The 26885-nt window shown below is 44.9% G+C and overlaps 1 protein-coding gene across 3 annotated transcripts; it reads right to left on the bottom strand.

The window, feature by feature from the left end:
- Positions 1–9391: 9391 nt before the first annotated feature.
- Positions 9392–24046, bottom strand: LOC127030206 (ATP synthase subunit beta, mitochondrial-like). 3 transcript variants are annotated; one of them, XM_050916279.1, is made up of 10 exons: positions 23792–24046; positions 22269–22451; positions 16941–17115; positions 16565–16686; positions 15785–15969; positions 15099–15257; positions 12855–12977; positions 12473–12685; positions 12097–12298; positions 9392–9761 (listed from the first exon to the last, which is right to left on the bottom strand). In XM_050916279.1, the coding sequence occupies exons 1-10, from the start codon at positions 23904–23906 to the stop codon at positions 9757–9759; spliced, it is 1482 nt and encodes a 493-aa protein (XP_050772236.1). In that variant the 5' UTR covers positions 23907–24046; the 3' UTR covers positions 9392–9756. The 3 variants fall into 3 exon arrangements, with proteins under 3 accessions (XP_050772236.1, XP_050772235.1, XP_050772237.1); XM_050916278.1 differs by lacking the exon at positions 9392–9761 and adding an exon at positions 9769–10124; XM_050916280.1 differs by lacking the exons at positions 9392–9761; positions 15099–15257 and adding an exon at positions 9769–10124.
- Positions 24047–26885: the final 2839 nt, after the last annotated feature.

Raw genomic sequence — 26885 nt, 5'->3', positions numbered from 1 at the left:
GTAACAGGTGCCAGGCATACATTCTTTACTGGTTTATTTAAACAAGAAAACACCATAGTATGTTTCTCTCTGTATGAGCATATGTAAAAGCATTTGGTTTTAACCCTCCTTCATAGATGGTTCACTTCTGCCACCCTTACTATTAAGTAATCAATTGAAGTCTATATTCAGTAATACTTTACTGTAAGGTTAGCAGAATCAGGTCTTCTAAGGTAATAGGTCACTGCAATACTCCAACATATAATTAAAACAGATTTTCATAGCTCTCATCATTGGTTTACTGTCTCATTTCAGTGCTTTTATTAGTAATATTTTCAGTAATGAGAATTAGGCCAAGAAGAATGCAGTTGGGTTCTTTAGCTTGCAAATGTATCACAATAGTAATTAGAACAATTTAGTACCTTCACGTCAAGTTCAATTATGTTCATTTTAATGGGTGACAAGACAGTGTTTTTGAAACAGATCAAGTTATTAAAAGTTAAATGGTAAATCATTAAAATTAAAGATATAGTCTTATTTCATGTTTTTGTATTATACTAGGGTAACTGTAAAAAGTTGTTTCCCCAACAATGAAGTTGAATGTGTAAATTAATTGTGTTTAACACTTAACTTTGGAGTACACGCCTGTAAGTCCCATTCACTAGGACATGAATTATGTGATTTACAGTAAAATGTGACTATTTGTTTACTGTCTATGCCTCCTTTGTTGTTTATTTCATGCAGCTTTTTCATTGATAACATACAACATTCAGTTACTTTAGAGGATTACCTATAAACACCAACAGCTTTGACATGAAGGATGTATTGTCATCACACTCACTAAGTTATAGTCACATAGCATACATATCACTGCTTGCTGGAAATACATTTGGCTTTAGCATGGAAGACTCCCGTGCTCATAATTAGCCTTTTATCTACAAGACGACCTTTTGTCATAACATTTTTCCCAGATCTGGACCTTAGCGTCCAAAATATGGGTGTTAGCATGAAAACCTCCAAGCTTAGTTACCAGCTTGGACCTGGTAAAGCTGCCACCAGCCAGGAATCTATACAGTGCCTGGCGCACTGTGGTCTCCTCAAAACCTTCCCTGGGGGACCCCCAGACTCAGATTCCTTGAGTCTCACAACGAAGGGGAATAAACCATTTCCCTTCCCCCCTCCGGGTGTTCCCTCCCTGGGTTCCTGGAGAGATATACAGAAGCAAGCTCCATGAATCTAAACAGAGGGACTCCACCCTCCCTGTTTCCAGTCCTGGAAACACAAGTACTTCCCCCACCCCCCCACTCAGAGGGTATGCAAAGTCAGGTTAGTAAATCTAACAGAGATTTTCCCACCTGACTTCTTCCTCCCACCAATTCCCTGGTGAGCTGCAGACTCAATTCCCTGGAGTCCCCACTAAAGAAAAAAATCCAACAAGTCTTAAAAAGAAGGCTTTATATAAAAAAAGAAAGAAAAGGACATAAAAAAGGTCTCTCTGTATTAAGGTGACAAATACAGGGTCAATTGCTTAAAAGAAAAATGAACAAACAGCCTTATTCGAAAAGAATACAATTCAAAACATTCCAGCAACTACACACATGTAAATACAAAAGAAAACAATATAAACCTTATTGTCTTACTATTTTTGTACTTACAACTTGGAAACAGAAGATTAGAAAGCCAGGAGACAGAAAAGATCACTCTCAGAGCCGAGAGGGTCAGACCCAAGACAAAGAACAAAGAACTCACACCCAAAACTTCCCTCCACCCAGATTTGAAAGTCTTGCTTCCTGATTGGTCCTCTGGTCAGGTGTTTCAGGTTACTCCTTTCCAGGTGAAAGAGACATTGACCCTTAGCTATCTGTTTATGACACGCCCTCCAAATTGCAGACAGTGGGGAACCTCACTGGCGGCGATTTCCTCCTAGAACTTTAAAATAAACAGATTAATATAACACATGCACCTTTACATACACCACTAAGTATATAACTAACAGACTTTTACATTTTAAGAACACTTTTTAACTACTGGATTCTGGGAAACTCTCACGGGAGAGAGCATCAGCTACTTTGTTACAAGCTCCTGAGATGTGCTGAATTTCAAAATCTAAATCTTGGAGAGCTAAACTCCAACGAAGAAGTTTTTTGTTGTTCCCCTTGGCAGTATGAAGCCACTTTAGCGCAGCATGGTCAGTTTGTAGCTGGAACCGCCATCCCCAAACATATGGGCGTAGCTTCTCCAGGGCGTGCACAATGGCATAGCATTCCTTTTCACTGACTGACCAGTGACTTTCCCTCTCAGACAGTTTTTTATGAACACGACAGGATGGAAGTTGTGATCCTTTGCTTCCTGCATGAGAACTGCTCCTATACCACGCTCAGATGCATCCGTGGTTACTAGGAATGGCTTGTCAAAGTCCGGGGCCCTGAGCACAGGGTCAGACATGAGCGTTGCCTTAAGTTGGGTAAAGGCCTTTTGACACTCATCAGTCCACTTTAGTTGGCTGGGTCTTCTTGGTCAGGTCGGTCAGTGGGGCAGCGATTTGGCTGTAGTGTGGTACAAATCGCCTGTAGTACCCGGCCAAGCCTAGGAAGGATTGGACCTGTTTCTTTGACTTTGGGACAGGCCACTTTTGGATAGCATCCACCTTGGCCTGTAGGGGGTTTATGGTTCCTCGACCCACCTGGTGTCCCAGGTAAGTCACTCTGTTTTGGCCTATTTGACACTTTTTGGCCTTAACAGTTAGTCCGGCCTGCCTGATGCGCTCAAAGACCTTTTCCAGGTGTAGCAGGTGTTCGGGCCAGAAGTCTGAAAAAATGGCCACATCATCGAGGTAGGCAACTGCACATTCTCCTAGTCCTGCTAGTAGACCATCTACCAGCCTCTGGAAGGTGGCGGGTGCATTTCGAAGCCCGAAAGGAAGGACATTGAATTCATACACCCCCGCATGGGTGACGAATGCTGACCTTTCCTTGGCAGGTTCATCTCGCGGTACTTGCCAGTACCCCTTGGTTAAGTCTATTGTAGAGATGAACTGGGCATGTCCCAACTTCTCCAATAGCTCATCAGTGCGTGGCATTGGATAGTTGTCCAGATGAGTTACCGCATTTAGCTTACGGTAGTCCAAGCATAAGTGTATTTCCCCATCTGGTTTGGGTACCAGAACCACTGGAGATGCCCATGCACGGGTAGATGAGCGGATTATACCCATCTGTAGCATGTTCTGGATCTCCCGTTCTATAGCATCTTGGGCGTGAGGAGACACCCGGTAGGGTGGGGTTCTAATTGGGTGAGCATTACCTGTGTCAATGGAGTGGTATGCCCGTTCAGTCCGTTCTGGGGTGGCTGAGAACAATGGGGTGAAGCTAGTGCACAGCTCCTTGATTTGTCGCCGCTGCAGACGTTCCAGGGTTGTGGAGAGGTTCACCTCTTCCACGCCACCGTCCTTTTTCCCGTCATAGTAGACACCTTCAGGCCACTCAGCATCATCTCCCTGGACTGTAAACTGACAAACCTGTAAGTCTCTGGAATAGAAAGGCTTGAGAGAATTAACATGGTACACTCTGGGCTTTAGTGAGGAATTGGGAAATGCTATGAGGTAGTTCACAGTTCCCAGGCGCTCTTGGACCGTGAATGGCCCTTCCTATGATGCTTCCATCTTATGGGTCTGTTGCGCCTTCAAGACCATAACCTGGTCTCCTACCTTGAAGGAACGTTCTCTGGTATGTTTGTCATTGCCTTTTGCTCTTCCTGAGCATCCTTTAGGTTTTCTTTAGCAAGGGCTAAAGAGTGTCAGAGGGTGTTTTGTAGGTTGCTTACAAAGTCCAGAATGTTAGTCCCTGGAGAAGGCGTAAACCCTTCCCATTGCTGCTTCACCAACTGTAATGGCCCCTTAACCTCATGACCATACACAAGTTCAGACGGTGAAAACCCTAAACTGGAATGTGGTACAACCCTGTAGGCAAACAGCAGCTGCTCCAACACTAGGTCCCAATTATTGGAGTGTTCGTTGATGAATTTACGTATCCTGGCCCCCAAAGTTCCATTAAACCTTTCCACCAGGCCATTGGTTTGATGGTGGTACGGGGTGGCAACCAAGTGGTTCACCCCATGAGTTTCCCACAGTTCTTTCATGGTCCCTGCCAGGAAATTAGAGCCTGAATCTGTAAGGATGTCGGAGGGCCAACCTACCCTGGCAAAAATGTCTGTTAGGGCCAGGCACACAGTGTTAGCCCTGGTGTTGCCTAGAGCTACTGCTTCCGGCCATCGGGTAGCAAAGTCCACGAAAGTCAGTACGTACTGCTTTCCTCTGGGCATCTTTTTTGGGAAAGGACCCAAAATATCCACAGCTACTCTCTGAAATGGGACCTCAATTATGGGGAGTGGCTGGAGAGGGGCCTTGACCTGGTCTTGGGGTTTTCCCACTCTTTGGCATACCTCACAAGACCAGACATATTTGGCAACGTCCTTGCCCATCTCCTCCCAGTGGAAGGACTTCCCCAACCGGTCCTTGGTTCTGTTCACCCCAGCATGGCCACTGGGATGATCATGGGCTAAGCTTAAGAGCTTCCCCCGGTACTTAGTTGGAACCACCAACTGTTTTTGCGGTTGCCATTCTTCCCGGTGTCCACCAGAAAGAATCTCCTTGTATAAAAGTCCTTGGTCTATAACAAACCGGGATTGATTAGAAGAGCTGAGAGGCGGTGGGGTGCTCCATGCCGCCGCCCAAGCTTTCTGAAGGCTGTCATCTGCTTCCTGCTCAGTCTGGAACTGTTCCCTTGAGGCTGGGGTCACCAGTTCTTCCTCAGACTGTGGACTTGGGATTGGTCCCTCTGGAAGCGATGTAGGTGATGGGGTTGTTTCCGTTGCTGGTGAACCGCTCTCCACTGGTGCACCTGAGGGTATTTCAGGCTCTGGCTGAGCCTTTTGGGTATGGCTGTCTGTTGCTTCTGCCAGTTTTGGCTCGCTGGCGCCCTCTGGCGTTGAGTTTGAAGATGTGGTTGCAATTGCTGGTGCTGGTTGCTGTTCCAGTTCCGGGCCTGGGACTGGAGGTGCTGTGGCTGTTTCAGTGGTTGGCATGGAATCCGGGTCCACTACCTCTGTCTGGGTCTCTGGTAACACAGACGGGGCGTCTGTGGACGGCTCAGGAACAGGAATGGGTCTGGAAGCTTGCCTGGTTTGGCTACGTGTAACTATTCCTACTCTTAGCCCGCTTCACCTGGTTGGCCAAGTCTTCCCCCAGTAGCATGGGGATGGGATAATTGTCAGACTGCAAAAGTCCACATTCCTGACCAGCCTTTGTACTGGACAGGCAGTTCAGCTGTAGGCAAGTCTACAGCTTGTGACATGAAGGGGTAAATTGTCACTTGGGCCTTTGGGTTGATGAATTTGGGGTCGACGAAGGATTGGTGGATAGCTGACACTTGTGCCTCTGTGTCTCTTCACACAGTAACCTTCTTTCCGCCCACTCTCAAAATTTCCCTTCGCTCCAAGGGTATTTGAGAGGCATCTGGGCCTGGGGATCTTTTGGGTGATGGTGGTGTAATGACTTGCACCCGGTTGGGGTTCTTTGGGCAGTTGGCCTTTATATGTCCCAGTTCATTACACTTAAAGCATCTTCCATCTGCCTGGTCACTGGGTCGAGGTGGGTTACTGGAGACTGGTGAGGTGGAAGAATAGGGCATCTGTGGCTTTACTTGGGTTGTAGGTGGGGTCTTTGGTTGCCCTCGGTTGTAGGGTTTATTGTCGGTGTGCCCTCTGGGGTATTCGCTCCCCTTGACAGTAGCTTTCTTGCTTTCTGCCACTTCCATCCATCTAGCTCCAATCTCCCCCGCCTCGGTGAGATTTTTGGGTTTTCCATCTTGTATGTACCGTGTTATGTCCTCAGGAACACCATCCAAGAACTGCTCCATTGGTATGAGGAGGTGCAGTTCGTTCAAGGATTTAACATTGTTTCCTGATATCCAGGCCTCATAATTCTTTCCAACATAGTAGGCGTGTTTGGGAAATGACACATCTGGTTTCCACTTTTGAGTTCTGAAACGCCGACAGGCATGATCCGGGGTTATCCCCATTCTGTATCTGGCCTTGGTTTGAAAAAGTTTATAGTCGTTCATTTTCTCCTTAGACATTTCAGCTGCCACCTCTGCTAAAGGTCCACTGAGCTATGGCCTCAATTCTACCATGTACTGGTCTTCAGAGATGCTGTACCCAAGACAGACTCTTTCAAAATTTTCCAAGAAGGCCTCAGTGTCATCACCTGCCTTGTAGGTGGGAAATTTCTTGGGATGTGGAACCATAATTGGCGAAAGGTTGTTAGGATTGGCTGGAGCATGTTGCTTAGCCTTTTCTAATTCCAGGGTCTGGCGGTGGGCCTCCCTCTGGAGTTCTGTCTTCTGTGGGCTGCATCATCTTCTTGTTTCCTTCTGTGAGCCACCTCTTCTTCTTCTTCTTGTTTCCTTCTGTGAGCTGCCTCTTCCTCTTGTTCTTTTCTTTTGTGGGCTGCCTCTTCCTTGGCTAGTTCTGCATTAATTAGTTCTATCTGTCTCTTATGTTCATTTTCTTTGTCTATGGCTTGTTGCCGTGCTCGCTCCTGCCTTAGGCTTTCCTTGGAACTCATGTTTTCTGGTTTCTTATGCTGAGGCGCCCTCTGGTGTTTATTGTCTGAACTGCAGCTTCTCTGTTGCCTCCTGGGGTCTGCCTAGCAACAATGCCTTTTTCCCTTTCTTCCTCTAGCTAAATCTTTTAAATGTAAAGTAAACCAGAAAAACCACTTTATTTGCATGTGTATTGTGCTGGTACTTGACTCACAATCTGAGTGCTATTGTCTCACAAAAGACCCTTAATAGTTCCTTGCTTAATATGCAAGCCAAAAACTGCAAGAGAGCAGAAAAAAAAAATCTCTCTCTGGTTCCTTTTAAAACCAAACCCTCTCTGCTTAAAAGCCCCTAGCAGAGAAAAGAAAAATATATATTTCTACTGGCTTCTGGATTCTTCTATCTATCCACAACGCTGTGCCACCATGTCATAACATTTTTCCCAGATCTGGACCTTAGCGTCCAAAATATGGGTGTTAGCATGAAAACCTCCAAGCTTAGTTACCAGCTTGGACCTGGTAAAGCTGTCACCAGCCAGGAATCTATACAGTGCCTGGCGCACTGTGGTCTCCCCAAAACCTTCCCTGGGGGACCCCCAGACTCAGATTCCTTGAGTCTCACAACGAAGGGGAATAAACCATTTCCCTTCCCCCCTCTGAGCGTTCCCTCCCTGGGTTCCTGGAGAGATATACAGAAGCAAGCTCCGTGAATCTACACAGAGGAACCCCACCCTCCCTGTTTCCAGTCCTGGAAACACAAGTACTTCCCCCCCTCACTCAGAGGGTATGCAAAGTCAGGTTAGTAAATCTAACACAAAGATTTTCCCACCTGACTTCTTCCTCCCACCAATTCCCTGGTGAGCTGCAGACTCAATTCCCTGGAGTCCCCACTAAAGAAAAAAATCCAACAAGTCTTAAAAAGAAGGCTTTATATAAAAAAAGAAAGAAAAGGACATAAAAATGGTCTCTCTGTATTAAGGTGACAAATACAGGGTCAATTGCTTAAAAGAAAAATGAATAAACAGCCTTATTCAAAAAGAATACAATTCAAAACATTCCAGCGACTACACACATGTAAATACAAAAGAAAACAATATAAACCTTGTTGTCTTACTATTTTTGTACTTACAACTTGGAAACAGAAGATTAGAAAGCCAGGAGATAGAAAGGATCACTCTCAGAGCCGAGAGGGTCAGACCCAAGACAAAGAACAAAGAACTCACACCCAAAACTTCCCTCCACCCAGATTTGAAAAAGTCGTGTTTCCCGATTGGTCCTCTGGTCATGTGTTTCAGGTTACTCCTTTCCAGGTGAAAGAGACATTAACCCTTAGCTATCTGTTTATGACATCTTTATTCTCCCTTTCACCCAATATTAACAAGTTGTTGGGTTACAATTTTTGGCTCACAAATACACTTAAAAATTCACCAACACACACATGGGGTCATTAGAAATGTGCCTGCACCCATACCTCATAAGTATGTCAATGCCTCATTCCCATCTCACTTTTAAAATAAGTGAGATCAGTATGTGCTAAATATCTTAAACTGAGGAAGTACATATATCTATACATGTATCCATTAAATTAGCAAATACCAGGAAGGTAAATGTTGATATGACCTGACAAAAATCTATTAACTTACGAAAAAGTCTTCCTGGTGCTCAATCATATACAGAAAGACTCCTGTCTTCCTCACACCAAGCCTCTCAACCTGGAGTCTCAGACAAAAGTGAATGTCACCTACTGATACTAATGGAAACAGCTGTTAGCCACCACCAGATATGTTCTCATAGGTCAAACCAAGCTTCTGAACTGCTCAGATCAGAAATTCCTCCCCCAGAAAGCTTTTAAAAGAAACAAAAAACACACCACACACACACACCCACCCAACATTTAATTACTTGCATCTTTAGAACCTGTAACCTCAGTCCTATAGAACAATCTTCCAAATGAATCCAGTCAAACTGGGTAAATTGGCTGTTTGTGATTACTATCAGCATGATGTTTAGTACCATGTAACAGTGACTGGCACTTTTGTTCCAAGCAGACTATTTGGGACACAGAAAATGTTTTCTATTAGGCCTAGAACACGAGTACCATTGAATTAGCTGGTCAGTTCTGTACTTGTAACATCTGCATGTTCCAGGATGAAAATAAGGAGATCTATTTTATGAACTACATCACATTATGCTTTTAGACACAAACTGTTCCTGCATGTGTTATGCTATTTTTTATTCAGGTAAGGAATGAAATTCTCTCTAAGTAGCAGTCTGCACGCAGGCCAACATGTAGTTATTAATAAGCTATTGGATGTGGATAAAGTATCAGAGGGGTAGCCGTGTTAGTCTGGTTCTGTAAAAAGCAACAGAGTCCTGTGGCACCTTACAGACTAACAGATGTATTGGAGCATGAGCTTTCATGGATGAATGCCCACTTCAGACACATGATGTAGATAAAGGCTCTCAAAATGGAAAAAGCCAGCTCACTCTGTAATAGTCCTATATAAATACCTAGAGTATTTCTACAGCATTCCTGTTGCATACGGTTTTGTTAACTTCAGTGTTCTTTATAGATGCATTCTTTACAGAAGGACAGTTATTCCCTTGATGCATACTCTACCTTTCAACAACTAGTCACAGTGAAGAGATTACCCTTTCAGATTATTTTTGTGAATTTTTAATTTAACATTTTAAATGATCTCAGAAGAAGTGCCACTTTTCAATACACTTATTTTATTCAGCTTCCAGAAAGATGTTTTACATTTGTTTTGGACAGGAGCAGTGTCCTGATCGAAAGCTAACATGAACTGGGGGTAAGCAACCTTTTTAGTCTTAAAAACTGGATTAAATTTTTGCACACTAAACTACGAGGCAGGCATATTTAATAAGAAAAAACAAGTAGAGTTAATTGTTGTATTGCAAATGGAAAACTGATTACAGTAAAATTTTGTTTGTGCAATTCCTCATTGAGATTACACAAACAAAGTAAAGTCCAAAAGTGTCAGGTAGAAAAACTAATTCAGGGCAAATGCAGTATGAGGTTAGCCATCATTTTTGGTATCAAACTTTTCCAAGAATCAAAAAGTAATCACACATCACCTTTCAAATGCCACTGTCATGACAGTTAACTTTGATGTTGAGGACAGCCTTAAGTTACTATTTCCAGAGGCAAAAGATTAGTCTTAATCTAAACAAAAATAAAGAGCCAGTAAATCAGAGGAATTGCATATCAAAATGTTTACTAACAAGATGTCTGGCTTTCGTAACAGACATTTGGGTGACATTTACATAATACTGCATGTTCACATGTAGGAAAAGAGGACTTTATTTTCTCCCCACATCTACTGGAGAGAATTAGAGACCTCTGAGATTGCAACTGTTTCTTACATATACAATGTATACATGTATCAGATGTTTTAAGAGACCATATGCAAATATAACAGTCCATGTTCTTAGGCATGTTCTTCAGCCAGCTTCTGAGCTTTAGCAATAACTTCTTCAATAGGACCAACCATGTAAAAAGCCTGTTCTGGTAGATGGTCATATTCACCTACAATGACAATTTGAATGACATAAAATATCAGGGTTGGAAGGGACCTCAGGAGGTCATCTAGTCCAATCCCCGGCTCAAAGCAGGACCAATCCCCAGACAGATTTTTGCCCCAGATCCCTAAATGGCCCCCTCGAGGATTGTTCAATAACGACTAGCAGGATGCCAAGGAAAAAAGTTTTCCAGCTCAGATTTCAAAGACTACCTATTAAACTCATGAAGGGAAAAAGCAAATGGACAGTACACAGAGAAAATTCAAAGGGCATAAAACCCTGAATCCCTCCCCCAAGTGACTGGCCATTTATGCCTCATTTTAGGATACAATCCTAAGGAATCCCTTGCACCTTGTGCTGGAAAGCTGTACTACTACAACTTCCCACAACACTGACTGGCTAGGTGGTCACTACTGAGTCAGTAATTATTGTAGTGAAATTGGAAATCATCATCATCATTTAGGGCAGAGGTTCTCCAACTGTGGTCTGTGGACCACCAGTGGTCCACGAGCTCCATTCAGGTGGTCTGTAGATAGTTCCCTCCAAGGTGCATGCCTGGGCAGCCGCACACAGGAGAATGAAGGGCCACCCACCTACTTAGTGGAGCCGTGCACCTAATCCACTAATTAGGTGCTTGGACCCTGGAGAAGATGCACATGTAAGGTGAGGTGGTGGTCTTGGGGGTAATAGTGGGTAGGTGGAATTTGGGACATGCAGGGCTGCTGCAGCCAGAGAAAGAGGCAACTTTCCCCAGTTCTAGGGCTGCTGGAGAGAGGCCCCCATCCTTCCCATCCCGAGGACTGCCATAGTGGGAAAGAGGGCACATCCATCACATTAGAAAGGTAAGATTACTGATATTAAAATCTGAGTTGTGCGCTTTTATTTGTAGAACCAAAAAAAAAAAAAAAGGGTTAATTGAGGTGTTTAAAAAATTATATAGAGAGACAGCACGCGCGCGCACGTGCTTTTATCCAAAGCGCTTTACAATAGTTAGCTAACAGTACAAACAACATTTGGAAAGATCATTAAGTGGTCCACCGAGACCTGCAGCAATTTTCAAGGGGTCCGTGGGGAAGAAAAAAGTAAGGTTGAGAATCACTGATCTAAGGTAATAAATATACTCTTAAGTGGTGGGTTTATAGGACATCTTTCCCTCTAATTTCATTAGCAACAATATAAAGCAACATTTCAAAACAGCATAGTTTAGATTTTAGAATACCATCAAGTTCTAAGAGCTAAGAGGAAGGAGATTGGTCCCAAAGCTACTAAGAAGAGGGACTGAACTACTGAAGTGTCCTGTCCTGCCCATCCTTGTCTGACAAACACCAAATCCTGCTCCTTTGTCTTCCTACCTCTCCCTGGACCATGCAGCAGGGAGCAGCTTGGATTAGCAAGTGGCACCGTGCCTAGTTATGATGAAGGCATATGCAGAGGATCAGTGAAGAGGGTACCCAGGCAATGACTCTCAGAAACAGCTTGGGGTGGTGCAAGCAGGGGCCAGGGAGGGTTAGTACTTCTGACAATGGAGTGAAAGGGGAAGAAATCTGGGAGCCAAGTTGGATTTCAATCCCTTTCCATTTTATAAATCTGTTCTTGAGAACTAAATGCTTAAACATTACATTGCATATCATGCTCCAAACTGGCATGGCTGAACCATTGCCTAGTGCTCCACCCATCTATTTCCATATCCACCTGTTCTCCCCACATCTTATACTTAGACTGTAAGCTCTTGAAGGAGGGAACCTTCTTTATGTTTGTACAGCGCTCAGCACAATAAGGCTGTGGCCCTTAGGCCCCATCACAATACATATGGGGAGCTAACACCCCCTATTTTACTAAAGCAGTAACGTTTAGTGATGGATTCAAGCATAAAAGTAGTCTGCAGAAGTGAGAGTCATACATTTAAGAAAACTGGTAGCCTCCAGAATACAGCTCTGAAACTGGGGGAAGTCAGCCAAGTGACAAATATATTACTTTACCAGATAAAATGCTCTTGAAACCCTTGATTGTTTCCTTCAAAGGCACCAATTTTCCAGCATGGCCAGTGAAGACTTCAGCAACCTGGAAAGGCTGAGACAAAAACCTCTGGATTTTTCGAGCCCGGGCTACAATTAGTTTGTCTTCCTCAGACAATTCATCCATCCCCAAAATAGCAATAATATCTTGAAGGGATTTGTAATCCTATTATGGAGAAAGAAGACAACTCAAATTAAATAATCTTGCAATACCATGTGCAGATACAATACTGCAATGAATTCAAAAGACTAGATAAGTGAAATTCAACTTTTGATTAAACACTCAGTTAACTCCAGTTTGAATAAAATTCATTGGGGAAAAGTGTAATTAACAAGATACCTGAAGAATCTTCTGTACACCACGAGCCACATCATAATGCTCTCGGCCAACAACGTTAGGGTCCATGATACGTGAAGTAGAATCCAGAGGGTCCACTGCTGGATAGATACCCAGTTCAGCAATGGCACGAGATAATACTGTAGTAGCATCTAAATGTGCAAAAGTAGTAGCTGGAGCAGGATCAGTCAAGTCATCAGCTGGTACGTAGATAGCCTGAAATAAGTCATTTTGAAAATCAAATGTACAAGATCGTAGTAAAAAAACCTAATACTCGTTAAGCCTCATAATATGCCTACTATTAACTGCGACCTTCACTTTCTACTCATGAAGCTAAGCAGTGAACCCTTTATTGATGATATAAAGGCAGCACTTGTTTAACTACCTGTACTGATGTAATTGATCCCTTTTTAGTAGTAGTTATTCTTTCCTGCATTGTTCCCATATCAGTGGCCAATGTAGGCTGATACCCTACTGCAGAGGGGATACGACCCAGCAGTGCAGACACCTGAAGATCAAAAGAGAAGATAATGTAGCAAGTTAAAGAACTCTCATAGTTCATTTTCTCAGATACATCAAAGGTTCTTAAAACTGTGCTGTTTCAAGTATTAGTAAGCATACAGGGCACAATGCTAAGTGGAGTGGGAAGACTGTCAACAGTTAGCAGGTCTGCTCTCAGCCTTTACACTCAGCCACCAAATGGAAAGAGTGGAGACAAAATCAGGATGGTAACCCATTTCATTCTTCTAGTCTTATTCTTTCAGCAAGAAGGAAAGTCTGAACTGTCTTCTTTCACTTCAGCAGTAAGGTTTATTGTTCCTTGGCTACGGATGACAATGCAGGAGAACTGTGTGCATTCACAAGGGCAGAGCAGGAAAGAGAAAGTAGGGAGAGAGGGGGTATGATCAAAAGTTGGTGAATTTGGGAGGCACATGAGCCAGAGAGATATTACAGAGGATTGGGTAAGGCAGAAGAGAACTATATGCCCACAAAGGAAAGAAAGATAGCAAGAGTGAAATAAAGATACATCTCCTTTGATTTCCACTTACTTCAAACACGCAAAGGGCCAGCCATTCTGGGCAGTAGACATCAACATCCCCACCCCTTTGCAGGATTGTTGCAATTTTCCCTAACCTGAGGAGATCCACTTAAAAAAAAAAAAAAAAAAAAAAAAACCACACACACACAAAAATCCAAGAACCCCCAAGGTTTACAATGAAAAATGTGATTCACTTTATGAGCATATTTATTCTGTGAACAGAAAGGCATATGTGGTGCAAAATTAAAAGCTTGGAGTCCAGCATGCAGAATAAAGAGTGTGCATTGTACTAACTGTTACACCTATAATGATTTTGTATCTACTTTTAGATATATACTTCACTTATTTGGCTAATTTTCCTACTGTCTCAAGTTTGTGTCACTCAGGTAGTTTAAATGGAACTTGTAAGTGAGACCTAATAAGGCCAGCTGGAGCTTTTACACCTCCCAATAAAAAATTAAGCCAGTTAAGGAATACAACCCACCTGCAGTAGAACTAGGGCCTTCAGAAGCAGAGGCTTGCTTCATGGGCATCATTTCATTTCTACCCAGAAGCAGCAAGATCACCAAACTGCATCCACCTTTCACTACTCCAGCCATTAAGCATTGCCACAATGGGACCATCTGAGTGCCTATGTTGAGTAGAGGATCTATTCCTTCTTCAGTTTCTCCCCAACCAAACCCAACACCCTCCCCCATAGCAGTTCACCCAGTCATACATTGAACTGGAGCCAAAGCAAAGGTGCTGTCAGGGCAGCCTACAATTGCCCTGCCTCCAGAAGCCATGCTACTCACCAGCACTAAGCCGTGTTTTGCTCTTCCCATTTTGGGTTCTAACAGAAATTTGTCGCCCCTTTGCCACCCCTTCTTCACTCCTCCTTACTCAGACCCTCAATTGCTCTCTTAATTGCTCCTATAGTATGTCCTCCATGCTTTTCAGCAAGGTCTTATTACTAGCAAACCAAAAATACAAAAGTTGGAACTTCCAAGAAAGAGGTCTTGCAGGAAGAAAGCTTCTAGAAAAAACAAAAATGAACTCAAGAGAAAGCTTAGGTTGAGGGGGTTTTGTATTATTTTAAGTTAATAAAGGTAAACCCTGGGAAGTGAAGTTTGGGTGTGTTTATGTCTTTATTCTGTTTAAGTCCAGGTAAGAACTACACCAGCTTATAGTTACTCTATGGATATTGCTACACCCTCTCTAAAATTGGCTTGGGCCTGGATCCTATGCTTCTGAAGCGCAATTTAATTGTTTGACTTTCGAATATACCAAGTGGCCCACACTTGAAGGAAGTCATAAGGAGGATACTCTTAAAGGCTTTATTCTCCCCCTTGAAAATTTTAGGATTTTGTACATAGTTAAGATATCTAGGCCACTTTTTTGCCAAGATTTGACTGGCATATACAAATATGCAGAGTTCCCTCCTCTCAAGCAAGAGTCTGAATTTTTTCTTAAAATTGGTGTTTGATAGGTTTTCATAATTCTTTTTTAGGGCAAGGAGCACAATAGGGGGTACCAGTTTCAGAGCTCTAAGAGTAGTTTTTAGATTCTCAGGCAAGCATTGTACTGGAACTTTTTATTATGAGTACTAACCTCTGAACCAGCCTGGGTAAATCTGAAAATATTGTCTATAAATAGAAGTACATCCTGTCCTTCTTGATCACGGAAATATTCAGCAACTGTCAAACCAGTCAGAGCTACTCTGGCACGGGCACCTGGAGGCTCATTCATTTGACCATACACAAGTGAAACCTGGAATTTAATATGTTACAGAAAGAAAGTTTATCTACAGAAAATGTAGTAGCCTATCAACACTATATAATGAGAAGTATTATATTCAACACCTACATGCCTTGGACCAATTTTGGAAGCAAAGGCCAAGGACCGGATGACAATGGAACATGTGTTGTGTAATTTTTTTTTAAAAAAACAACAGAACACCCTGTATTAGTAGTGAGTAGTTTTTTTCTTAAAGGTATGAACACTAAATGAAGCATTACAGACTGAACTTTCACCCTAATCTAATAAGTTAGTATGTCACTAAAGCAGCAAGGAGGATTGATTGAAGGTCCACTATTAGAATCTGCAGACCTTCCTAACTGGAAGAAAGTGAAAATTAGTATGTATATACAAGTCAAACTGCCACACCTCACATACAGAAAGTGGTTTTTTTCTTGGAAAAATTGTATTAAAATAATATGTTGCCAAACAATCCACTGTAATGCACAATGATGTGTGTGTTTTGTTTTGCTTTAATACTCACACCCTTTGAAAGTTACCTTGGAAGTGGCATCCTTCAAGTTGATGACACCAGATTCAATCATTTCATTATATAAGTCATTACCCTCTCGTGTACGCTCCCCTACACCAGCGAAGACAGAGTAGCCACCATGGGCTTTAGCAACGTTGTTAATAAGTTCCATAATTAGTACAGTTTTTCCTACACCAGCACCACCAAAGAGCCCTGAAACAACAGTTTTTGTCAATACAATTGAGTTTTCAATTTGAGATCATTGTCAATGAATGTGATTACATCCAGCTACAATACTTCACTATTATCCCTCAAAATGCCTGTTACCAGTATGGGAATATTAAGCTAACTCTAGAACAAAACAAACATATCTAAAATTTGCTGCTGTTAGCAGCATCCATTTTCAACAGCAAGTTTGTTTAATCTTCCTCACTAGAACACTTTCTAGTAAGCACAGATTTAGAAAACTGAATAAGACTAAAATCTTAATTTATATAAAGCAAACTTGCAACTACACTTTAAGTCTTCCTCAAATTGAAGTACAGAATGTTTTATGTACAGTACTTAAAATAAATATATGGAGATATACCTATCTCATAGAACTGGAAGGGACTCAGAAAAGTCATTGAATCCAGCCCCATCCCTTCACTAGCAGAACCAAGTACTGATTCTGCCCCAGAACCCTAAGTGGCCCCTTCAAGGATTGAACTCACAACCCTGAGTTTAGCAGGCCAATGCTCAAACCACTGAGCTAGCTCTTATTGCATAAATTTACAGTATATCTATTTGCTTCAGAAGAGAAACTTACCAATTTTACCTCCTTTGGCATATGGAGCCAATAAATCCACAACCTTAATACCAGTCACAAGAATTTCTTGCTCAACGCTCATATCTTGGAATTCAGGAGCTTCAGCATGAATAGATGAAAACCTGTAAAGAAGATCTTTAACTATTTTACATATTTTTGTCTTTACTATCAAAGCTTCAAGAAAAAAATTGTATTTAGAGATACTGAATAATGTGGTTATATTAGTGGTCCCTAGCCAGAAATCAAGTTTACATCTAGGTAAAATTTAGAAGCTGCACCATCAGTTAAAATTACAAATTAGAAGTGTGTAATTCAAAAACAGTACTGGATATACAGCAATTTCTTCTCTAAATCAACTAAGTTTAAAAATACTCACTGTTTCGTTGCAATAGGCCCTCTTTCATCAATTGCCTCACCAATTACGTTCATGATCCTTCCCAGTGTTTCTGGCCCAACTGGAATTTTTATAGGCGCACCCGTGTCCAGAACACTCTGTCCGCGGGTTAAGCCTTCAGTGCCATCCATGGCAATTGTTCGAACAGTACTTCCACCTAAGTGTATAAAATCTAAGTTTGCTCTTTGAACAGAAAAAGTTCACCTTATTGCAGGAGAAATTCAGAACTTTTAAAGTACACCTCTACCCCAATATAACGCTGTCCTCAGGAGCCAAAAAAAAATCTTACTGCATTATAGGTGAAACCACATTATATCAAACTTGCTTTGATCCACCGGAGTATGCAGCCCTGCCCTCCCGGAGCACTGCTTTACCGTGTTATGTCCAAATTCGTGTTACATCGGGTCACGTTATATCGGGGTAAAGATGTAGTTGCACTTAGACTTTCAGTTCTGAAACTTCAAGTTATGTGGTACAATCGGACATTACTTCATGCCTCAGCCAACTGAGGTAAAACTTAATTTTTCTGACTTCAAGTTGGCTTGCCAAAATCAATTCTAAGATTCCTACATTGGCAAATCAAGTTTAAATAGAAGCTCCTTAGAACATCTTAAGTTATAGTAACATTTTTAAACAGTACTCTACATAACTATATAGTCTTCATTATATTTACACTGAATTATCCAGAGTTAGAGTATTCTAAGCTTGTTTTAGAGATCATTGTTTATTTAAAAAAAAAAAAAAAAAAAAAGATTTTTTTTCCTGCAATGATAGTTAATTATCTGCAGCACTTACTGCTCACTGCATATTGTGCTCCAGAATCTTAACTTTCACTTTGAATTATGTTAAATGTCTAGCTAGCCCTTATGGTTGTCAAATTAAGACTGAAAACATGAACTCAGCGAAATGTTGTCCTAAGTCTGCTGATAACATGAAACAGTGTTAGGGAGAGCTGTCCTGCCCAACTATCTCAATCACAGACCAAGATACCTTAGGCAGTGAGTTATATCAGCCTGTGGTACCCATGGTCCACCAATGTTCAGAGCACAGATGCCCAGCTCCACCAAGGTTTGGGCCCTGCCCGCCGCCCTCATCCACCTCCCCTGGAGCATCCCTGCACCCTGGGCAGCAGCTGGCTGCCACTCCCTGCGCTGCATTCCCTCATCGGCCACCGACTGGCTCCTTTCACACTGTGCCCACCAGCCACACTCCACTGCTCAAGACTACAAGGGAATGAGGTGGGCTGAGGTGGCCGCTGCTGCTGCAGAGGGAGGTTGCACACCTGATGTGATGGCAGCCATCCCCCCAGGGCCCTGACCCTTCACCGGTCAGGCCACTAGGTGACGGGCGCATCCTCCTCCCCCTGGCGCTGGGTAGTGCACATGCAAAACTGCAGAAGGGAAACAGAGAGGGGCCCTAGGAGCACATGCAGTGTGGTGCAGGGTGAGTGTGCTGCTAGCAGCAGCACAACTGACAGCAATTCTGGGCCCCAGGGCAGATCAACCATGGGCCCCCCTGTCCTCCTCCCTCAGTTGGAACCACAAGCCACCCCCTACACACCCTGCCCCTTGTAGAAGCCCCAAGAGTCCTCTCACCCCCCAACCCTGCCTGAGGAGCCCCAGGCCAGCCACAGCCCTGTCCCACACCTGCCCAGAGTAGCCCCAAAGCAGCTGCACTGACCCAACCTGCGCTGGGGAAAAGCCACATCGCCTCTTGATCCAAAGACGCTTTTGATAAGCCCCATGCAGGTTCCAAGGTTGCTGAGGCAACAGTATTTGCTACTTCGCTGCCTCACCCATCCCGGAACCTGCATGGGACATATCAAAAGCACCTCTGAATCAAGAGACTTTTCCCCATAGCAGGCAGAGCTACTGCAGCAGCAGCTAGAGTCCCCGGGCCCTTTTAATTCGCCCAGGTGACTGGGCAATTGCCCCCTTTACACTCATTCCCCGGTCAGCAGGCGTGGCTGGCATGGAAAGGGCTGGGGAGGGGGAGGGGGGAGTTCTCTGGACCCAGCTCCTGGACAGCCTGCCTGCATCCCAAACTCATCCCAGCCCCACCCCAGAGCCCATACCCCCAGCCATAGCCCTCACCTCCTTGCAACCTAACCCTTTGCCCCAGCCCTGAGCCCCCTCCTGCACCCTGAACCCCCCCATCCCCAGCCAAACTCCACAGCCCTCACCTCAACTCTCTGCCCTAGGTCTGAGCCCCCTTCCCACACCCCAAATCCCTCACTCCCAGTCCTCATCCCTCACACCTCAACTACCTGCCCTAACCTTGAGCCCCCTCCCACATCCCAAACCCCTCATCCCCAGCTCCACCCCAGTGCCCTCATCCTCCCTACCCCGCATTGTGCAATATAGGGAAACTTAAATGCTTATAGTTTCCAGTCCATTTTTACTTTATTTTTAAATATATATATTGGCTTATAAGGCAGGTTTCAGGGAGTGAGACTTGGACCCATTCTGGGCACCACCAAAATTATACAAACCTGGCACCCATGCAAGAGACTCTAATTCTGCGGCATCTTGGGAAAAGTAGTAGATGCAATGAATTCACATTATTTGCAGCTAGGTGCCTGAAACGGTTTCCTCTCTCTCTTGTTCTCCAGCTTTCCCCACAAGAGGGAGTTACCTGGATTACAGTGTACAATCCCTGCAGCATTCCTTGGACCTGGGAAGCACTGGATCACTGAGCCAGAACTGGAGCCCAGCTTACTGCCAAGTATGGGGGAGCTAGAGAATAGGCTGGGCAGCTGAGCTGTCTGGAAAACAATGTACCAGTGAGGCGCTGATGCCGATTACAAATTCCTCCACACAATTCCTTCCCTCCTACACAAGAGGATGGGAAGAATAGGAGATTCTAAGACAAACATCCAGAACAACATTACAGGAACAGAATCTCAGAGCTGGACTACCTGGAGCTTATAGAAATAGATATTGGTGTCTATCTTCAGAGAGGATGGAGAAAGAAATTTAGGATATTTCATGGAGATTAATTACATTAACAATGTAGCAGAATATAGGAGTACTTGCAGCAGAGTTTTGTCCCTTTTTGCCACTGCACCTTGCTGGCCAAGCAAAGGGAGGTCTTACTCAACTTTATAGCATCTGTCTGTCATGTGATAACTTTAGAACACCACATCCAATCAATTCCAAAATTTCAGGGAACGTCCTATGCATAAATGGGCAAAATCCTATTTATTTTGGTGAAAAAAATCAGAAAACCTGAAGGCCCCAGGGAGCCCCTTGAATCTAGTTTGAAACTCCTGGGTCTGCTACCACTGCTGCAGCTGCTTATAGATCAAAGAACTGGTTGATGGCAGCCATTAACACCTCCTCACACAACAGTGTCCTCTCTGGAATATCCATGGTTCCAAAACAGAGTTCCTGGCATAGAGGACAAACTGCATGAAAAGAACAGTGCCCCTGACACGGAGAAAGAGAATGGGGCACTGTAGTTCTGGGAAAGGGGAATGAGAGAGCGCACACAGAGCCACTGACACAGTGGGGAAGGGACAGTTGCAACGCATCCCGGAAATACCGGAAGATGGGAGGGTGGCAAACAGGAAGCTTTTTAGGGAGAATAAAGAGATGCAAGGAGCTTAGCTTACAGAAGCAACCAAGCATGTAACCCTCTAGTACAGGGGTATGCAAACTTTTTGGCCTGAGGGGCACATCTGGGTGGGGAAACTGTATGCAGGGCCATGAACGTAAGACTGGGGCAGGGAGTGCGGGAGAAGGTCAAGGCAAGAAGTTAGGATGCAGGAGGGATGCAGGGTGCAGCAGGGGCCTCATGACATGGAGTGCAGGGGGCTGTGGTGCAGCAGGAGGTTAGAGGACTCAGGGCAAGGGTTAGGGCGTAGGCTCCAGCCCAGCACCGCTTACCTCAAGCAGCTCCAGGGTGGCAGCAGCGTGCAAGTGACCAGCATATCCGGCAGTGATTCTTGGAGGTGGGGTCTGGTGGGGCAGGCGGCTCTGCCACGTGTTGCCCTCGCCTGCAGGTTCCACCCCCAAAGCTCCCATTGGCCGTGGTCCCTGGTTGCCAGCCAATGGGAGCTGTGGGTGGCAGTGTCTGCAGGTGAGGGAAATGCAGAGCCCTCTGCCAGCCGCAGGGACATGGTGCCAACTGCTTTGGGAGCGGCATGGGACCAGGGCAGACAGGGAGCCTGCCTTAACCCCGCTGCACCACCAGGCTGGCAATCTGACGGGCCGTAGTTTGTCCTCGCCCATGCTAGTATATAACCAAGCCAATATACATCTTCAATCGTCTACGTTGAACAGAAAACTTCAGAAATATTTTGAAGTCTTACACAATTTTTTTCCACAGTTACATCACCATACTAATATGGTTTCACAAGCCCTGAGCAAAGCCAAATCTACCTCTAGCTATGAGGTGAGAAAGGAAGAAACTATCAAGTCATAGCAATGTAGATTCCGAGTTGAGAGAACACTGTTATCCGCCTAGAACAGGAAATGCCCTATCTGTATCCTCAGGAGTGTTTGAATACTGCTTCGCCATGGGACCAAAGTCATCGGGTCTTTATTTTACCTGTTCCTATTCTTTTAATGTTACTGAGGATACCAGTATAAACAAAAAAGCCAATTGGGTTTTAGCCAAAGGAAGGGTTCTCTTGAAAGGAGAATCCTTGATCTGAGCCTTTGGAACCTATACCAGAATGGCAAGGAAATTAAGAAAACTTGGTCCATGTTAGAAGGTGGCTCTAAAAAGGTTAGTCTAGATCTAGAGCTTGCCTTGAGGGTAATGAGTGCCAGATCCTGATCATCCACATCTGGACTCCTAGAAGAGAATACTAATTTACATGGCATACATGGGGACCAGAGAGGTTTTTGTGGGACATAGGCCTGGACAGAAGCAAAGTTCAAAACATTCCTAAGGGCCTTTTCTAGGTTGGTCTGAGGGAAGCCAAAGTGGCTTTGTACTGTCGTGTCTGGGAAGCTTAGGCCCTAAGGAAAGGAAGAGGTAACCTACTTGAAGAACCAAGATGGTGCAGATGAAAAAGAGCAGAACCAACATTGACAGAAAATGTGTCTCTGCTGCAGCAGGATTTGGGGGAAATGATGGGAGCACGCTACATTCAAATTACATGGAGAATGCTTAAAAGAAGTACAACAATGCATAGTAGAAGGGACCTCAATAGTACTATGTGCAGTAGAACAAGGGTCTTGGGTAGTAAGGAAATCTCTTCATGACAGCTTTCAAACTACCCTGGAGTCAACAGTGGTAAAATGGTGATAGAGAAAGCGAGAAAATAGCAGGACAAATTGACAATTAAAAAGACAGACTTACCAAGGTGCTGCGCAACTTCCAGCACCAATCTAGTTTCACGGTCTGACACTTCCAGGGCATTGAGAATTGGAGGAAGGCCTTCATCAAACTGGACATCAACAACTGCACCAATAATTGCAACAATACCCCCTGTTGCAGTACCAGATTTGGCAGACTCTGAAGTCTCAGCCACATAGTTTCGCCCTAACAAAAAATAAATTACCAGAATCAAAATTAGAGCAATTAGCCTATTAGTTGGAAACATGACCCTGGTCTTCATTTTCTGTATTTTACTGAAGTAAACCAGATTTAAATTAAAGCGACCAGACAGCAAGTGTGAAAAATGAGGACAGGCGGCGGGGAAAAAGAAAAAGACTCAAAAATCAGGACTGTCCCTATAAAATCAGAACATCTGGTCACCCTAAGTACAAATGTTACACTTGTTAAAGACTCTAGGAACACAACATAAAATGTAGCATTCTTCATAATAGAAACCTTTTAGAAGTGGGACAAAAGTTGATGTTTTACTATTGGAACTCAGGATTAAATAAATAAAGTATGCTATTTTACCAGTAGATTACATTATAGGCAGGAAAACCACAAGTACACCTGATTCCTAATTACACATACAAATCAACAGAAGCAAAAATTTTAAAATGGGTGCAACATTCACCATCTTGGAGTGTGCAAGGGCCTCTGCATCAGTGATCAGAAGGCGCATCAAGTTCTAAAATGGCCCTGATAATAAGCATATGGTTTCTTGCTCTAGATCACACCAGTGACCTATCAGGTTCAGTATCCAGCCTCTGATAGTGATCTTCTAATTAATACTTCAGAAGAAAACCCTTTTGAGCACATCGCACCTAGCTAATTATATAGTGCTTATTGGAAAGGTATTTACTTTTTGTTTGTTTTTTAGAACAGTCATGTTGGACATCTTACAACCAGAAACATGAAAGCAAGCACTGATCTGATAGACACAACAAGTTGGTTCTGATCATTTTAAGCCCAGAAATGGAGACTCAGAACAAGAGAGTGCGGGGGCAGAGGGGGAGAAGAGGAGGATGTAACGGTTAAAAGACAATAGAAAGATGAAAGTGGGGAGAAAAAAGTTCTATATTGCTTCCAACTGAGCTGCTCTCAGCACGTTTTGCACCGAACGCCACCCTCACGCTGCCTAAGGCAGGGAAACAACCAGGTGCCCATTGCAGCTCACAGGCAGGGACTGGGGGAGTCATGGGTGCAGCAGAGAACCCAGGTCTCCTGCCTCCTACCCTCCCTGCCCAGCACCCCAGCCCTTCCCGCCCAGAGCAGCTTCAAATGGGGCAGGCGCCAAAAAGCCAGCAGGGCTGCAGGCGCCCGCCCGGTGCACGGGGTGCAGTAGGGGAAGGAGCAGCAGGCTCAGAGCCAGGGGCAAAGCACAACGAAGCAGGGGACTCGGGGACCAGCGAGGTCAGGAGGCGGTGGGCGCTCGGGACGGGCGCGACCTCCTGGGGCTGATACCTCCCCCCAGCCCCTCCCGGGCGCAGGACCCCCAGACTCACTGTGCGGAAGCACGGCGGAGGCGGCCGCTCCTGCTGCTAGGCAGCCACGATCCGCAGCAAGGGGCTCCAGAGCCCGCAGGACCGCCACGCCGCCTAGCCTCGCCCGTCCCAACATGGCTACTCCAACACCCCCACCGCCACCCGCCTCGCGCCTTTCTACTGGCTACGACCGCGCACGTGCGCGCCCCCTGGCGCTAACGGAGAGACGGCGCATGCGTAGTAGGAAAGTGTCCCATCGTATCCCATGCGGCCGTCCCCCACTCGTGTAAGCGTACGACGCCGGTAGAAACTACATTTCCCAGAATGCAATGCTCCCTCTGTGGCGTGTCCGTGGACTACAGGCTCCAGCATGCAACACTCCATCTTGACAGGGGCTTCTCCTGGAGCAACCTTACTCCATTAGAAGAAGTTTCCAGCGCACTATAGCTCCCTCCCTTCCCGCTGGTCTGTGTGTCCTACTGCTACGCTGTTAAACAGGACCCAGACTCGCTTTCAGGGATAAGGCAATTGCAAAACATCGCGACATAAGGATGATGTGGGGTTGCCCTGTCACTGAACCAGGAGGTGCTGCCCCTGTGCCAGGTTGTTACCAGCAATTAAATGAGGGGGGTGGAGAGTAACGGCAGTCCTCCTCCTGCACTGTTAAAAGCCAGTGGAGAGCTCCCTTTACTCTTTCTGGCTTAGGTAGGCAGTGCAGCGCGCCCCTACGACTCCCTGTCCTCTCCCTGGATGGGGCATAGGGTTGCCAATTTTCTAATCCCACAAAACAGAACACCCTTTCCCTGTCCCCTGCCCCCCCTCTGAGGCCCCGCCTCCTGTTCACTCCATTCCTCCCTCCCTACCTCACTTGGTCTCCTCCACCCACACTTTCACCGGGCTGGGAGTTACGGTGCAGGAGGGCAGAATGGGGCCAGAAATGAAGGGTTCAGGATGTGGGAGGGGACTTCAGGCTGAGGCAGGGGGTGCAGGAGGGAGTGAGGGCTCTGGCTGAGGGTGCAGGGTCTGGGGTGGGATCAGGGATGAGGGGTTTGGGTTGCAGGAATGGGCTCAGGGCTAGGGCAGGGGGTTGGGGTGCAGGAGGGGATGTGGAGGGTGGGCTCCAGAAGGAAGTTTGGGTGAGGAAGGAGGCTCAGATCTAGGACAGGGGTGTGGGGTGTGGGCTCCAGGAGGAAGTTTGGGTGCAGGAGGGGGCTCAGGGCTGGGGCAGGGAGTTGGGGTGCAGGAGGGGGTGTGGGGTGCAGAAAGGGGTTCCAACCTGGGGCAGGGGATGGAGTTTCAGGGTGTGGGCTCCAGCTGGGCAGCACTTACCTCAGGCAGCTCCTGGAAGCTACCGGCATGTCCGGCTCCTAGGTGGAGGAGCCAGGAGGCTTTCTGCGCACTGCCCATGCCCACAGGTGTCATCTCGAAGCTCCCATTGGCTGAGGTACCCAGCCAATGGGAGCTGCAGAGCCAGCACTAGAGTAGCTCACAGAGCCCCCGTGGCTGCTCCTGGGGGCTCTGGACCTGCCGGCCACTTCTGGGAGCCACTCAGAGCCAGGGCAGACAGGGAGCCTGCCTTAGTCCCACTGCACCACCGACCACACTGTTAGTGTCCCAGTCAGCAGTGCTGGTCAGAGCCGCCAGGTTTCCTTTTTGACTGGGCATTCCAGTTGAAAACCGGATGCCCAGCAACTCTAATGGTGCAGTGAGTGCTCACCCTTCTTCTTTCAATCCATAGAAAGTCAGGATTCCTGGACTTGATAAGTCAGATTCAGGAGCGACTCTTGTATCATTTTCAGGGCTCCCATCCCAACCAGCTGAGCCAAAAAAAAAAAGGTTGTCCCATAAGCAGCACTAAAAGCTCAGCACTGTGGTGCATCTTGAAAGTTGGCACCCATACAGCAATCCTGCTTGCCTGTCCCTAGAACCAACTCTGGTCAGATAAACCCACTTTAGTGACAACTCTGGCACTGATTTCTAATCTCATCAATAAAAGATATCAAGTTAGTTTGACAAGACCTATTTTCCATACACCCAAGTTAATTGGCATTAATTATATTACCCTCTTTTAATTCTGTATTAATCAAGTCCCATATCAGCTGCTCCATTATCTTGGATGGGTAGTGCCAATGGTTTTAAACGTAAGTTGTCATGTATACACAGCCATCCTCACCAGAAGATGAAAAAGCTTCATTTGGAATCCCAACTGATCCAATAAAACCAGCAGAAACTTCTGTCTCCCACCATCGCAACCACTGCTACCAGTTAACAGAGTTGCTTCTAGATAAATTATGTACTGAACTTCTCAACCTCTTCAGACTGATAAAAATATTACATTCTAGAAAACTAGATCATAACTAAACAGTAAGCATTTAACTTCATAAGGACTCTGTTACATAAGCTGGTTTCAAAATTTGACCAATTTTATTATTTATTTCTATGTCACCTGAAAGCTAAACACTTCACAGAATATACAGAAAGACATAGTCCCTGAACTGAAGAACTTCTTGAAATCATCAATATTTATTATTCTTTGAGTGCACATAATATGGGGAAGGTGTCTCACAAAAACAAGTGAAAGACCTTGCCCTTTCTCTGAAGAGCTTGTGTCTAAAGAGCCCCTTAGATGTTACAGTCTATATAAGGTCCTCTGATTCCAGGTAGATATATCAGTAAATACCACATCTCTTTTCCGAAGAGATTTCAACTGAGGAATATATGGCTCTGAGAGACAGATGTAATATAATATTTGGGCAGAGTCAATATTTATCTAAAATACAGGAGAGATTTTTGACCATTGAATCACACAATCCTGAATGTCATTAATTAATATTAAGCTTGCTAAAAGCAACTCTTCTTAATTTAGAATAAACAAATTAAAGTTATTTAAGGTTGGACTAGGGCTCTTCCAGGCAATGCAGCATGCTGCTACACATGCATTTAATCTCAATCCTGAGCAGGCCTACCAACAGAAATTTCGGGCCCCAGGGCCAAGGCCAAGGCTGACCCTGTGGGGGGCAGGCATAGGGTGGAATTGATGAATTCATGCTGGCCAATCCTGCCAGCCCATGGGGACCCCAAAGCGCAGGGCCCAGAGCAATTGCACACACTCTGA

This window comes from Gopherus flavomarginatus, chromosome 10, assembly GCF_025201925.1.
Source record: "Gopherus flavomarginatus isolate rGopFla2 chromosome 10, rGopFla2.mat.asm, whole genome shotgun sequence".
Classification (NCBI taxonomy): Eukaryota; Metazoa; Chordata; order Testudines; family Testudinidae; genus Gopherus; species Gopherus flavomarginatus.
The sequence above is the reverse complement of the archived record's forward strand: the minus strand, read 5'-3'. Positions and strand labels throughout refer to the sequence as shown.

What these genes read in the sequence shown, in the direction of transcription:
- LOC127030206 (XM_050916278.1), bottom strand. Translation starts at nt 23,906, where the DNA reads ATGTTGGGACGGGCGAGGCTAGGCGGCGTGGCGGTCCTGCGGGCTCTG. An exon ending in TGAAGGATGCCACTTCCAAG is followed by an intron (nt 15,258 to 15,784) that starts GTAACTTTCAAA and finishes ATTAAATTCCAG; the next exon opens with GTTTCACTTGTGTATGGTCA. An exon ending in TTACCCAGGCTGGTTCAGAG is followed by an intron (nt 12,978 to 15,098) that starts GTTAGTACTCAT and finishes TTTGATCTTCAG; the next exon opens with GTGTCTGCACTGCTGGGTCG.